The sequence below is a fragment of the Fundulus heteroclitus genome, chromosome 15 (assembly GCF_011125445.2).
Source record: "Fundulus heteroclitus isolate FHET01 chromosome 15, MU-UCD_Fhet_4.1, whole genome shotgun sequence".
Lineage (NCBI taxonomy): Eukaryota > Metazoa > Chordata > Actinopteri > Cyprinodontiformes > Fundulidae > Fundulus > Fundulus heteroclitus.
In genome coordinates, this window is record NC_046375.1 from 11,658,849 (window position 1) to 11,674,065 (window position 15,217).

General features: G+C 36.5%; 1 protein-coding gene across 4 annotated transcripts in view; it reads left to right on the top strand.

Annotated features, from left to right (window-relative positions):
• Positions 1-15,217, top strand: part of stxbp5a (syntaxin binding protein 5a (tomosyn)) — a gene marked incomplete at its 5' end in the record, with an annotated part of 148,761 nt that overhangs the window by 104,913 nt on the left and 28,631 nt on the right. For all 4 annotated transcript variants that reach the window (XM_036147391.1, XM_036147392.1, XM_036147393.1 and 1 more), the window contains 5 exon segments: positions 2,940-3,018; positions 4,782-4,936; positions 8,244-8,316; positions 8,535-8,682; positions 12,610-12,677. In XM_036147391.1, coding sequence (XP_036003284.1) covers positions 2,940-3,018; positions 4,782-4,936; positions 8,244-8,316; positions 8,535-8,682; positions 12,610-12,677 — 523 coding nt within the window.

Sequence of the window (15,217 nt, forward strand, 5' to 3'; positions counted from 1 at the left end):
AGACATTTGCTTTGGGCTTTTTCATAGACAAGAGTTCAGGCTGGAGAGAGCCACGCAGTGGTCTGATCCATGCCCTTGCCTCTGCGCTTGATTACATGCCTGCTAACCACAAGCTACACATTCTTATTTGGAAAATTTGAATCCAGATGCCTGTGTGTTTAGATGGTCTCCTGCATGTGGCATTACCATCTCCCAGGAGAAACCTGTGATGCTGTTTTTAAGTAAGCAAGTGAGTTAAAAAATAAATAACTATTATCTTGACCAAAAGGTTTATTACATTATAGTTCTGTTACAGAATCAAAGTCATCCCCCAAATGTTTTTATTTTCTTTCTGGTGGAAATTGGCCAATCATCAGAATAACCTTATGGTACCACCTTACAATAAGGCTCCCCTTAAAGATTGCTAATAATTTATAGATATGTTATTAATTAATCAGTAAGCACTTTATAACTAATTTACAAGTCATTATCAAGTTACTACCTTGTAAGCACAAACCGGTCAGTTTTGTCTCTTACTTGCCAATAATGCATAATAAACACATAACTAAACATGAATGAGTCATTAAGTATTTACAGATTAATTAATAACATCTATAAACTATTAGCCTCTATAAGGGGAGCTTATTTTAAAGTGGTACTCACCTGGTACCTTATAAGGGTCAAAAGATATTCTAAATTATGGTTGTTTTTAAATAATTTTTTGTTTTTAGCTTAGGTGGTCCCTTCTTTTTACCCAATGATGGCTGATAAACTATTGTAAAATGTGATGAGAGTAAAACATGCAATAAGATGTTGTTTTGATCATTTGGCTTTTGTAATGAAAGATACTTTTATGTAATTTTATCTCTTAAATGATCAGGTTAAAACCAGAATACACTCAAATGTTGGTTATGGAAAGAGCTGTACCACCACTGTCATGGTGGAGGGATTGTTCATACTAATACTGCTTCTCAGCAGGAATGGCAGCAACAGAAAGCAGCACAGCAAGTAAATTCTTTATACACAACCTTAAAACAGCTGCAGTGGCCAGCAATTAATTAGGAGCATAATTTTCTTTGGACGAAGCAGGATGTTGCTATGGGTGAACAGAGATTTAGTCGATCGGTAGAACCTCCTGAGTCAAAATAAGCCCGTAAGCCATGTTCATTCTTTCCTGTTGCAGTCTCTAAGACTATTAACAAACACAGGACTAAAACAATTGCATGTACTAGACAAAGCTTTCTTAACAATAAAAATGAAAAACAATAAGCTGCAACTATTCTGTGTCCCTTATGGGCATTTTCAATGTCCCCAATGCCCTCTTATCTGCTCCAGCTCCGCCTCAGTCACTGGGACAGCTAGAACACCTTGAATTCATCAAGATAACATCCACACATGTTATTTAGTGTTAAGGCCTCAAGCGTTCACTCAAGGAAGCAAAATTTCCTCCATGATGAATAACTTTCCTCAGTGATTGCTGACAAGAATTCCTGATTGGCAAGTTTTTGTCCCTGTAAGGAAATGACAGTAGCACAGTCCCCTCTGAAAAATCAACTTAGCCAACTCTTCATTGTTATGTCCTAGAGACACGTCTCTTATTATAAGCTACTGGTAAATATTGTTGTCACAACCTTAATTGTTTTTTTTTTTATTTGTATTTTTATTTTTTATTTCTGGATGTCTGGATACCTTAATAGTCCTGATGCTTGTTGATTATTTACATTTTGCTTATAGAAATATAGATGACAATTTCAGCGCTTATGCTCACACCTTATGCATGCAACTTGTTGCAATCAGATATTTTACTAAAAATGGTCTAAATATAACATGTGTTTGAAACATATGTTTAATTAAGCTTTTCTATGTTTGTCTAATGAAAGTGATTTAATACATTTTCTTATTTATTTTTGTTCAAAGTCAGCACAGCCAGTGATTCTGCTCTTCTCCTATTTCTTCAAAATCCAAGTCGCGCATTAAACATGGATTTTACGTCTTCTGTCAGTTGCATTCTCGTTCAAAGCACCTCCCCGAGTACTTCCCTGCACATGATTCCCTTCTAGGTTCAATTATAGGTTATTTTGTCGGCTCAATTACAATCCGCTGTTTGCTTTTACCTCATGCCTTAATACACGTGCTTTATTGCTAAGGCTCTGTTTACGTCATTCTGAAAGCAAATCTACTCTTCTAAACACGTTTCAGTTCATGCCCTTCTGCGCCATTGCACCACATATTGTCACATACAGGCCACGCTGACAATTCCTGAATGAAGGACCTGAAGAAAAGGGTGGGTTGTGTGGGAGCGTCATCAAGTAAGAGCAAAAGGGTCTAGACAGGAACAAGGACAGTAATTAAAATAAAGGGAAAATGGTAATAGTTTTCAAGATGCTTTTGTATGCAAAGAAACAGGGGAAGGATTTCACCACACCGGCTTTTTAATTAGTTGTTTCCCTCACTGCCTCACACATAATTACTTTGGTATGTAATGGACAATTATGCAAATTCCTTTGACTGATTTAAGTAAGGCTTTTACGCCCTTCCTTAATTGTCTTTTTTGATATCCGTCATTAAAAGTGGCCTTTCATTTTAAACATATTTGCTTCGTACACCCTGCAGGAGGGCTCAACTTGAAACTTTAGGAGTCATTATATTCAGTTTCTTGCCATCATGCCATCAAAAATTAAAATATGTTTGAATTTCCTTTACACTAAAAACCCCTTAGGTTTAAATTGACTTTCTGGAAAATTACCAACACACCTCACACCTCTGGAAACCACCAATCTTCCCTTTGTCTTCCTCCTCTCTGTTGTAAAAGTCTTGTGTTGCTGTTACGGTGTTCCGCCCGGTGTTGTAAGTGGTGCTTTGGGGGGCAAAATTAAATGACAAGAACAACAATACAAAAGGAGGAGAAGAAGAAGCAACAAACGGGCAAAGTAAAGTAACTTCTGTTTGTTCTATTTTAGGAAAACAGCCCAAGGATGGAAAGAAGCCAGAGTCGTGTAAACCCATTCTTAAAGTGGAATATAAAACAACAAGAATTGGGTAGGCTCCCTCTTTCCGCCTTACAAGCCTACTTTTCAAACACTGTACTCAGTTTTGACAAATAACAGCGGGATCCTTGACAGGGGTTAAAAGTTATTGATATAAGTTGATTTTGCAATGCTATACAGTCAGAACACTTTATTTTGTCAAATAAAGCTACAAAACATGTTCAGTCATTATGGCACAATTGAGCCGAGTCACTCATGGAATTGAATCTAATTTGTTAACTTTGCAATTTTTTCAGAAATACTTAAACCTCCTTTTATCTATGTATGTGTATAATGGATTATAACTTTGAGTAAAAATGTATCTGTACATGCAAGTTTTTAAATACTAATTTTAAATGTGCAACATGACATATTGGCTTTGTTTAAAATGGAAGATAAACATGTTATTCTTATTGCTGCCAAAAAATACAAAATGAATTATTACCATAATATTATTACACTCATTTTGATTGCAATCCGTTGACTGAAGCACAGATATAAAATAAAACCCATATTACATACTTTTTTAGATTATTTTTTCCTTTTATATCAGCACTTGGAGTATACAAGTCTGAAATTAGTTAGGTAGCTAGTCAGGCTTTTTGCTACGGTAGAGCAGCATATTTAACGCAACATCTCTGCAATATTTTATGAATTATATGCAAGTTTAACCTCTTAAGGCATGCAACTTTTGAGCCACACATAGACTTTTAAACTCCTGAATAAGGGCTGGAAAAAAATTGCTTATATTCCAACATACGTAAATCTTTGATCAGTTGTAAACCTCATTTACAGATCTGTCAGGAGAAAGAAAAATATGATTGAAAAGAAACTGATCATTTACTTATTAAATATCCTACGTTTAGACCATAATTCTCAGGTTTTAGGAGCTTAAACATCATAATTCAAGTTTAAGAGCTACATTATTTACCAAACCTTATATTTTACTTAGAAAACTGCACTACCTTCCTTACAAACTTGCAGTAAGATCACATGTTTCTACTACAGGTACAGGAAATATTACCGATAATAACTTCACAGAACCTCAGTAAAAAAAGAAAAAGAATCAAAGTTAACCCTTTAAGCAATAAAAATCCCCACTGAGATTTTCTTGGTTTGCCGGAGGTGCTGTAGTATCAAAAATATCCTAATTTGTCAGCCCCGCTAAACCACAGAACAAATGGATGCTGCCACATTTTTTACATAATGATACATAAATAAAAAATGATGGGAAAAGGCAACTGTTGACCATCTGTATGAATTCAAAACACAATATGGAAAATATAGAGGTATTGAGGACTAAAATTGAGGTGAATATGTTGGAAACTTTTAAAGACCTTGAAGAAACCCTCTGAACATACATTCATAACCTACCAGCTATAGTTTTTAAACAAGATTGATCAGAGTTGCTCACTAGTTTTCACACCATGACTCTGTTTTTGCTAGTGAAAGTATTTCCATACAGTCAAATTTATTTTTGTTATAAACATGAAAAAATTTGTAGGATCCTTCTTTGGGATCTAATTAAAAATGTATCATGGCACCTTTTTTTTTTTTTTTTTTTTAGCTGTTTTGAAATCTTGATTTATTGAAAATGTTGGCAAACCTTAATACCCATTATCATGCCTAATACATATCTGAGACTGTAGCCATACCAGAATGTTTACTAGAAAATATTTTCATCACTTTTATTAAACTAAGGCTCATATACAAAAGTTTGACAAACCATTATAGCTCTACTTCTTTTATTTTCTTTTTTTTTTTTTTTATATCCAGGGACCCTTTCATCATATTCTCTGGTGGTCTGTCCTATGATACGGTGGGACGGAGGCCATGTCTGACAGTTATGCATGGCAAAAGTATTGCTGTGCTGGAGATGGATTATCCTATAGTAGACTTTCTAACTCTATGTGAGACACCATATCCTAACGGTAAGATCATGTTTTGGTCTAATAATGCACACTTTAGCACATCCGAACATTATGCATGTTTGCAAGCTGTATTTCCATGCTCTTTGTGGATTCAAACACACACATTTTACTCTCTTTTTTTAATTATGTGGGATCAGTTGCTTCCAAGTTGCTGTTTTTTTGCCATAAATTTCCCAGGGGGAAGGATTCTACTTCTCATTTTCAGTGTCTGAACCACAACATATTATATTACCTTTTAAAGTCATACTTTTGTACATAATAGGCTTCCATCAGAATTAAATTTTGATCCTCTTTCCTGGTAAGTCAACAGTTTAAACAAGTCCAGCTTTAGGAGAACGGCATGGGTTCCTGACTGTGTGTAATCCTGGATGTAATCTCTGCTGCTGTGTAATGTGCCACATGTACAGTTTGAGGGAGGATTAATAGATTATGTAACAGTTCATTAAATTGCTGGCAACCTGATCATCCACTGCTTTTTATTGTGTGATGGTCACAACTGGGTTTTTATAACTGCAGAAGACACGTCTGATAGTGTGTGATTAAATCCTCATTAGACTGCAGCATGGGGATATAATTTATAACAATATGGCTGAGGAACATGTGGTATATCTAAATGGATTACCACTAGTGTAAAAACAAATGGGTACCATTGATACAGAGCTCATGCTGGTTTAGGTGCGTTTAGCAGGCATGTTTTGGATGATATGAACAAAGGGAAAGCTGATACCAACAAGTAGATTTTTTTCTTTTCGGGGGCCTACTAAATTATTTAAATGTCTGTAACATGTCATTGTCCTTTTTGACTTTCTGTCTTTTGTGTTGGTAATCCAAGAATCAGAATGTTATCTATGTTCAAGTGAAAACTACAATTTTTTTTTTACGTGGGTTGTCTTAATAAACAACACACAGATAATGCTGCAATGACTCAATAAGATTATTACTTAATCTAACTCTATAAACATTTACTCTGTTCATGTGCACAGGGTATCTGCATTTTGGTTAATTAAAAGTGAAAGTTAAATTAATGGCATAATTTATTTTCTAAGTAATTTGGCCACCAGTATTCACTGACCACTTGGGATCCCTTATACAGCGTTGAATTTAATTCCCAGGTGGTCATTTGAGCCTTTATATGCATTACAATAATAAAATAAAAACGCAACTTCACAGCAAAAATATCATACCTAGTCCTGATGCAACAGATGACTGAATTTCACAGCTTTGATCCCAATATTCACAAATATTCGGAACAGGACGGCATCAAACATATACTTCAAATATGTGACAAGACTTGATGTTCCACAAATTCTTCTTCAGGTAACATGCGACTTTCAATCAGCCAGCATTCAAGATATGAAACGGTGTAACTGTGCCAGTTTAGTATTGTGATTTGATCCCACAGAACCCATTTACCAATGACCTTCATGAGTCCTGTCTGTTCTCCTATCTGTTTTTCTCAACCCGTAATTTCTACAGGTCAGCTTTAAAAAGTTGCTCTATCCCAGGGTTAACTAGGTTAAGAATGCTAATATGGTCTCACAACCCCTCACCTAGAACATGTATATATAGATTTACCATTTATTTCTTAAGCTATACCTGACTTAATACATATACCTACACTTAAATAAACTTACATCTTGCTCCTGCTGTCAATTTTTTTCCCTTTTAGAGCAGTTTATGTTGGCGTGTTACTTCTATTTTGATATGACTCTTTGATAATTCTGCTCGTACGATAACTTATTGCACTTCTAGATAATTAGGTATAAATGACACTAACTGAAAAAGTGAACATTTTATAAAACCCTACTTTTGTCAGGGATAGCCTCGCTCTTAAATTATAATTATAAATTATAATTTATTAACTATTAACCCTGAAGAAGGGCACGAGCCGAAATGTGTTGGTCTGCTAATGAAGTTTTGCTTTGTTGCTATAGTTTTCATCTTAACTATTCACATAGAAATTTCATAAACTTAACCACACAGATTGCTGGTAACACTAAGGGTGCAGCTCACATAAAATCCCAAACAAAAGGTATGAGTTCAGTTTAGTTGGTGCCTAATAATATACATTTAGCAAGGCCTCCATTGGATTGAAGTCCTCATCAAGGTAATTTGAACATTCCTACTTTACACAATGTCACACTTTGTGATTTACCATTTTTTTAAGGTCTGTAACTTGGACCAGTTGAAGCCTAACATTAATCAATATTACAATTATTTATTTATTATAAGCTAATAATTAAAGAACCTGAGAGGATCCATCAATATTGATCCCCTTAATTGGGAATGCATGTAACACCAAATCGTAATCGGACATCCCAAAACGACTATTAATACACATCTACTGTGTTATACTACTTGATTTTGTTTATAAAAGGTGTAGAGAAAGCCAGAAAGAATTTGAGTTAAAAATACAGTTTTGTTTATTTTCTTTAAAAAAAAAATCTGTGTTAAAGTCCCCTTTAGAAAGGCTCATAACTCTGTTGACCTTATTAAGCAGCTGTCAGCACAAAAGAGCTTAGTGACCATTGTTGACTCGAACAATTAAAATTTCAATATTTTAATAAGAACTAAAAAGATAATAATGTGAAGAACTAAAGGTCCCCCTGCAGCTCTCTGTCTTGTTCTCCAGTCTCTTGTTTACATAGACAAGCCGAACCGTGCGTGTACATGCACGAGCGTGCGTGTACGTGCATGTGAACAGCTACCACTGAGGGCTTAGCCCCTCCATGCCCTAAAATACCACCGTCAGAGCAGCTCAGTGTTGGAACAACATGGCGGAGAGCACCCCAGCAGATCAAAATGTTATCTTGCTAACAGCATTATAAAGTTATGAGTTACTAACTTCTTCACTAGAAATGTCCCTCCAAAACGTGATGCTGTTTTGCTGTGTTTTTGTCCTTTATAAATATGCACATAGAAAGCCACACGTGAGAAGGCAAAGGAGGGGCTGGGTTTTGTTTTGGTCTACAAACAATGTCTGCAAAAAGTACCATCTAGTGGTCAAATATCGCTTATATCTCCTTTATTTTGTGCACATTTAGTACAAAAACAAGCATGCATGGTATGTCATTGTAGTAGTTACAGTTTTGACCCTATGAAGAGTTTGTTGATTGCGTGTTTTCACTCATCACAATAGTCAAACTTTCTGAACCTCATCTTAAGATGTGTTTCCCAGCTAAAACACAGATTGATTAACTAAGGATTCTCTGTTTAAAACTCGTTTATCCTTATGTGGGTTGTTAAAATCAGGGGAATTTTCCAAGTGTTTTCATTAATACATGATGTTATCTCTTAACTTTCACAGATTTTCAGGAGCCTTATGCTGTGGTGGTCCTTTTAGAGAAAGATTTAGTGGTGATCGACCTTGCACAAAATGGGTAAATCTTACTTTCTTAACTACTTTATTTAAATCTCATTTGACCACTAAAGTTGTCCTAGGAGTACTACTGTTTCCATTTGTTATCATTCTTCTGTATTGTCATGACCCAGAATTTGACTGAGCACTGTAAACAAGCATTTTGTATGTCGGTAAATTTAGATACGTTTCATTTAGAATAAGTTGTGTGATCCGTTTTTTTCCCCCTCTTGTTAACAGTTACCCCATATTCGAGAACCCATATCCTCTAACAATCCATGAGTCTCCTGTAACCTGCTGTGAGTACTTTGCCGACTGCCCTGTGGACCTCATTCCTGCACTTTACTCTGTTGGCTCACGGCAAAAACGACAGGGTTACAGCAAAAAGGTACTGTGAAGAACAGCTATCACATCTCATTGATAAAGGCCCCTTTCTATGTTCAATATCATGCTTTGAAATAGAAAAGAGAAAAAAACAACAACTGTAAAAACCTCCCGAATCTATGAGGAGCGCATTGGCAGGAAATGTTTTCGCTATGAGAAATATCGGTAAAGCCATAGGTTATAGTTTGAATCAGAGAAGCAACATTTATGTTGCTGTGAAAAAGTCATTCTACCTTTCCAGATTTAATCTGTTTTTGCTTTTTTTAATCACGCTTAACCGTTTCACATGATTGAACAACTTTTAACTAATAGGCAAAGATAGAGTAAGTAAATAAACAGTTTTAAATTGAGGATTTGATGTATCAAGAGAAAAAAACTGCACCAACTAGATCCTATTTAAAAATCTAATTGCCCCCTTTGTTAATTTACCGCGGCTTTATAAATGAGTTGCACTAGCCAAACTCATGCCTGAGAAATGCTTGAGATGTAGAGCCAAGAACTCGCCTAAACAGTGCCGACAACTGTGTATAATTTGTTCCAATTTGGGGACCGTTTTGTCTTCATATTTAAACATGTTTCAGATTTATATGTTTTCCAATTTTTTTTAAAAAAATTTCATGGCAGCATGAAATAGGCTAAAAGATCCCAAAAAGTAGCACGATATGCCCCAATATATTTATTTATATATAGAGAGAGAAGAAAGCAACATCATTGAAAAGTATTGGTCTGGAAATCCCTCCAAATGCATTTCTCTGGCTTTGCGACTGAGAGCCATTATCAACAAATGTAGAAACATGGAACAGTGGCAATGCAGTTGCCCAATTTCTAGTAGCCCAGTGACTTTCTGACAGTCATTACCAGAAATGACCTAAAGAGCGCATCAACAACTCCACTGAAATATTACAGAGGAAGTCAGAAGAACATGAACAGGATTAGCGTGTATGATTCAACAATAGCAAAGGGGACTGGCAACCCTATTAGGGTTTGAGGGAAAAATTACTGCTGACAAAAAAAAAAAAATAGAAAAAAAAACCTTCTTGATTATATCCGACACTTTTGGGGAAAATATTCTGTGAACTGCTGAGAAAACAGCTAAGAATTTTGAAATGCATTTTTCCCCTAGAAATTTTGTCGGGGGATTGTACACCCTCTTTAGGCAGAGCGACTTCTGTTTTTTTGGGGTGGGGTTGTACAAGCTCTGTAGGCTGCGTGACCTCGTCTTCTTTTTTTTCTTGGGTGGGGGGGGGGCTCTTGTTTATCCAACTTTTTGTTGCTCTTTTTATGTTTCTATTAGTCTCTAGCTTGTATCTTTATACATGGTTGTATCTTAAAAGATACCTGCTTTTCTTTTCTCCTACTTCTTCATTGAATGAAAATATCTTTAAGTCTAGATCTGTCAGAGTTCAGTATAGTTTTGAGCTTAACTTTATTTAGTGTTTATTTTATTACATTTTGGATCTGTTTCATTTGATCTATTCATGGGGTCTATCTAACAACAAAACTGTTTTTTTTTAACCTTCATAGTCCTGCATACCTATTGCCAGAGGTTACTTTCTGAATCCAGGTTCAGAAAGTAAAAAGCCGGTCCACAGATTTGTTCCACCCATTTGCATTTCCAGCTACTTTTCTTTTCAAAAGTACAGACAAGGACTAAAATGACCTGGTTAAGTGAACAGGATAAAGGAAACCCAGGCAGAGTTTTTACTTTCCTGAAGCCGGATTCCCCACCTTTGCCTGTTGCATACATTTCTTGTGATCTTCACGGGTTGACAGGCAGTCTTGTTGGTGGGTAGGGGCACCCTCCTTGCATAATGGAAGGGGAAACCCTGCTATGCATCCCATTACAGCAGTGGTAAAATTAACGCAGCATCCTAACAGTCAAACATGGTGATACAGCAGGATAGTGATGCACAACAAATCAGCAAGTCTACCTCTGGAAAAATAAATAAATAAAGGAAGTAAGGCTTTATAGTGGCCTAGCTTAAAGCTAAATGATATTCTCTGGCATGACCCTAAACACACTTTTTTAAAAATGTAAAACTATTCAGTGTTACATAAATGCAATAACAGGATAAATCTGTAGAAGGCAAATATATAACTGGTAATATAATCAATAATACACTATATTTTGTATTCTATGGGTTTCTAAAGTTTTTTTTTTGTTTTTTTCATTAAATGTTCTCTTAAAGTTCACATATTTTCTTAAGAGGTAATTATTATTTCAAAAGTTCTTCTTAGGTGACTTAAAAACATTTATAAACTTTCGTCATGAAGCAGACTCCAAATTACCTTTTTTTATATATTTAAAGAGGCTACATTGAGAGCAAAGTGGAACCCAAATTAAATTTGTTTGTGTGAAGCTGATTCTGGTTTCGAATGAAAAATCTGAAAATTTAGCTTCATAAATTTTCGAGGGTTGTTGCGGCTCTTTAGCAAAAGGTCAGGACAGATGGGGTAAGCTTGCTCTTTTTATTACACATAGTAATCTATGGGCACCGGGCAGTAAAATGTGGCACAGAGTGCCTTTAAACACCAGTTACCTCTGCTCCATATAAAAATATACTACATACTTATAGCTTTGTGTCTGTGATATTACCAGTCAATAAAAACACACAAAAACATTCATCCATGAATGCATTTACCTTACCCTCTAAATCCTGTTCAAGGTCACAAGGCGACACCGGCAGGACAAACATGCTACCTTCTCAAAAATGACACTTGAATGAAATGAAATAATCCCACCGTGCCTTTGGAGAACTAGTCATGCCCTTTGACCGACCCCTTGCTAATTTTGTCACATTACAACCACAAACTTTAGTTAACTTTATTGGGATTTTAAATAAAGGATTGACAAAAAGGTTTTCTGCCAATTTCTGAAATGATTAACAGAATTAACATCTGTAGTGATTTTAAAAGGTTTTCATAAATAAATATCTAAATGTCAGCATACATCTGCATTAAGCCCTCTGTAATTTGATAACCCTAAATAAAGATCTGAAGCAGAAAATTACCTTACATGTCACTTAATTAAGTAAATAGAGTCCATCTTGGACTTGATTTAAAAAACTATTATAAAATGCTCTGCATCTACACTTTGTAAAGTATATGTAACGTTTATTTGGAATCAGAAAGTTATAATCTGTGCTGAATTAGTTGACCCTTTATATCTTGCTGATTCAGAAAGTACAAATTATGTATGTAAATTATATACTTTTTAAAAATACCTCTAACCTTTAAGCCGTACTCCAAAAACAACAAAGTTGGACGAACAAAGGGCACCTTTATGTAACTACAAATTGGACTCCAACAAAATCTGACATTAGCTAATTTAATTATAACTAAAGTATATTTGTTAATGTTTTCATAAAGCAAAAATATGCACAAACGTAATCCTACTCAGCGATTTCCCTTTCCCTTCTGCTCACCTCCACTCTCCTCTCATTCTCTTCTGCCTTTTCTATATCATAGCAGACAGACCCCCCTCCTGCTCTTTCAGCCATTATGCATGCTTATGTTCTTTTTCTTGTCGCCTTGTTCGGCTTTCTGTTGGAAATGTCAGAATGCACTGACCTGAACTGGCAGCCTAGCCTCTTCTTCTTCTTTTTTTCTGCTGAAGAAAAGCTTCGCTGAGCTGCAGGGGGGCCTTCTCATATGAAGATCACTATGAGTCATACTGGTGACCTTTGTGTGTGTCGACGTCTTAAGAGCCTGACCCCCCGCTGACACACACACACAGTCTCTCGCAGAGGTGTATAGTGTGTTATTGCACGGCACACTGAGCGAGATGCCGAAAGACTCTCTGCGTGTTTTCCTGCGTAAACTCACACATGAAGACATTCGTCATGACATCTCTGTCCAGAAGCAGTGTGTATAATGACACCTGTTTATTGACGGAACTGTTCACTAACATGCATGTCCTCTCTCCATCAAGGAGTGGCCTATCAGTGGCGGAAACTGGGGACAGGGCACGCAAAGCTACTCCGAGATCATCATCACCGGGTAAGACGATAAACACTGTCATTATCATGATGATGCAATTATTTTTCACCTCTGCTGCACTCTTCAGGTCAACTCGGCAAGAAAGATTTTATGTTTTTTTTAGCAGCTGGCTCCTAAGTTTTTATGTCTGATGAGGGACAAGAGATGAAGGGTTTTCTAACAGATCAGTTGCACTGCAGAGGTGACATTCAGTTATGGATATGAGGAGTAAGAAGTCTTCTCCTTTTCCTCTCTGTTCACCTCGGTGTGCTGAATTGCTATTCTGCTGGGGCTTCTTTCTCTGCCAAAAGCTGGGGCTGGCAGCATTTTTGTTTCAAGTCCATTAAGCTTAACTGAGACCAAAATATTACAGTATCAAGTTATTTGACAAAAAGGGAAATTAAATAAAGATATTACATTTTTTGAGCCCAGTATAGGGGATAGTGTTGACTATCAGCACCATTTATGGTACATTGCTAAATGCATATGGAAGTTGCATCATTTAAGAAAAATAAAGAGATTGATGTTTTACTTAACTTAAAAAACTGTATCATTCATGCTAACGTGATTGTGGTGTATTGACAATTATCTTTGGGTCAATCTAGTGTCATCAAAGCACTGTTTTAAGTTATTCAATGTTTACTAAATAACTCTCGTCTGTTAGGTATTGTCTGGTAAATATCACCCTAAACAGCTGATGACGACAATGGTTGAAAGGGTGATTCGAGCACTAGCAATCTTTTAACAGCAAATTCTGCACACGTATGGAATAAATGAGTGACAACTTCTTTTCAAGTTCAAGAATTTATTAACAGAAATTGAATGAGCATCCAGAGTACACCACTATGGAATGTGTTTTATCTGAATTAGCACTATATTTCAATCAACAAATCCTCTTTACGAAGCTAGTGAAGCTTAACTAAAACTACTAAGCAAAATTAAGATAAGAAGAAGCTAAGGAACTATGTTCACACAAAATAAACCAGAAGGATTAAATAACATGGTTGGAAGCCATCATCAGAATGATTCAATAAATCCTGGTTCACTTCAGATCTAAGTTAGATAACCAAAGTTCATCTTACAAAATGTTGAATGGGATCAAATTAGCTTGACTAATTTAGAACAACATTTAGGATGTGTTTCAACCCATTCACAATGCAAATCCTGACTTAAACAAAACATTATTCAAGAAAATAACATTTTAAAGAATGATTTGCTTAGGGAAAATCTATATCTTTAGGACACTTGATTTTATTAATGCAGTTATTCCTCCGGGAAGCTGGGGGCGCTGTGTCGATCAGTCACTTGATGGGGTAATCCTAAAGTTATACAAAACACCATTAAATCGACATTAATCTTCCCTATTAATGATGTACTAATGCTCATAGCACTATCAAATGATGGCAGAGTGAAACGAAAACAAGCATTGTGTTTAAAACCAACCATAGTTACTTTGACTCAGTGGTAGCACTACTGTTATCCGGGAACCATGTAGTGCTATGCTAGCAGACTTTGAGCACAAAATTTTAAAAAGACTTTTAAAGTCCATTTGGTCGTAATGAGCAGCCCGGACAACACAAACATTAAAATCCCATCGGTGTATAAAACCCCTTATGGAAATAAAGTTTGTTAGAACCCTAAAAACACACTCAGCAAAGCTTGTTTTCAAAGAAACCAGCGAGAGCTATGCCTGTTGGCTCCAGGTTTTTCTAAAAAAAAGAAAAACACATTAAGTAAACCATTCTAAACCAAAGTTTATTTCTTTGCTAAACCTCTGCCATTGTCTCCGCTCTTCTGCAACAGCTGAGAAAAGTCACAAGGCTGGTTTCGGTATAGACAAATTTTTTACTCCGACGTCTGATTACGCAGAAGATAGGCTACAGGCTTAGCTTCGATCCACATGTGGCGGTTCTCCAAACTCCAGCCGTGTCCTGGGTATCACAGAGGGTGATGAGTGTTCTCCCCAATGCTGCTAGGGCAGCAGGCAAAAGAGGGTGATAAACCTGAGCAGCAAGTCTTTATACAGTGAACCCCCCTGCTGTGAGAGGCAGTCCCCTGGGGGCCTGTAACAGTCTCACATTTCAGTAGCTTTAAACTTTAGTCTGAGTTTATTCCTCATGGCTTGATTGTACAACACTAGAAAGTTTGGTTTGCTACAAACGTGCATGGGAGAGGAATCCTTAAAAACGTTTGGTTATCTAACATAACCCCAGTTCTTAGAATAATATGAGCGAGGTGTCTCGCTATGGGATGCAGCCTCCTGCAGCCCTGATAGAAGCATTTATCTCAATCTGCCAATCCTGATTGGCCGGTGAAAGTGCTCGTCTTACGCCACGCCCAGTAGCCCCGACTACTAAAGCGTGCGCAGATCACGTCACTTCAATTCAACAAGCAAACCTCTTCTCACCGCCCAGCAAGAAGGGTTGTCTGGCGAGACACCTCGCTCATATTATTCTAAGAACTGGGGTTATGTTAGATAACCAAACGTTCTTTTTCATAATATTCACTCGGTGTCTCGCTATGGGATATGGTAGCTCCCGTATTGCCAGACAGCTTATCGA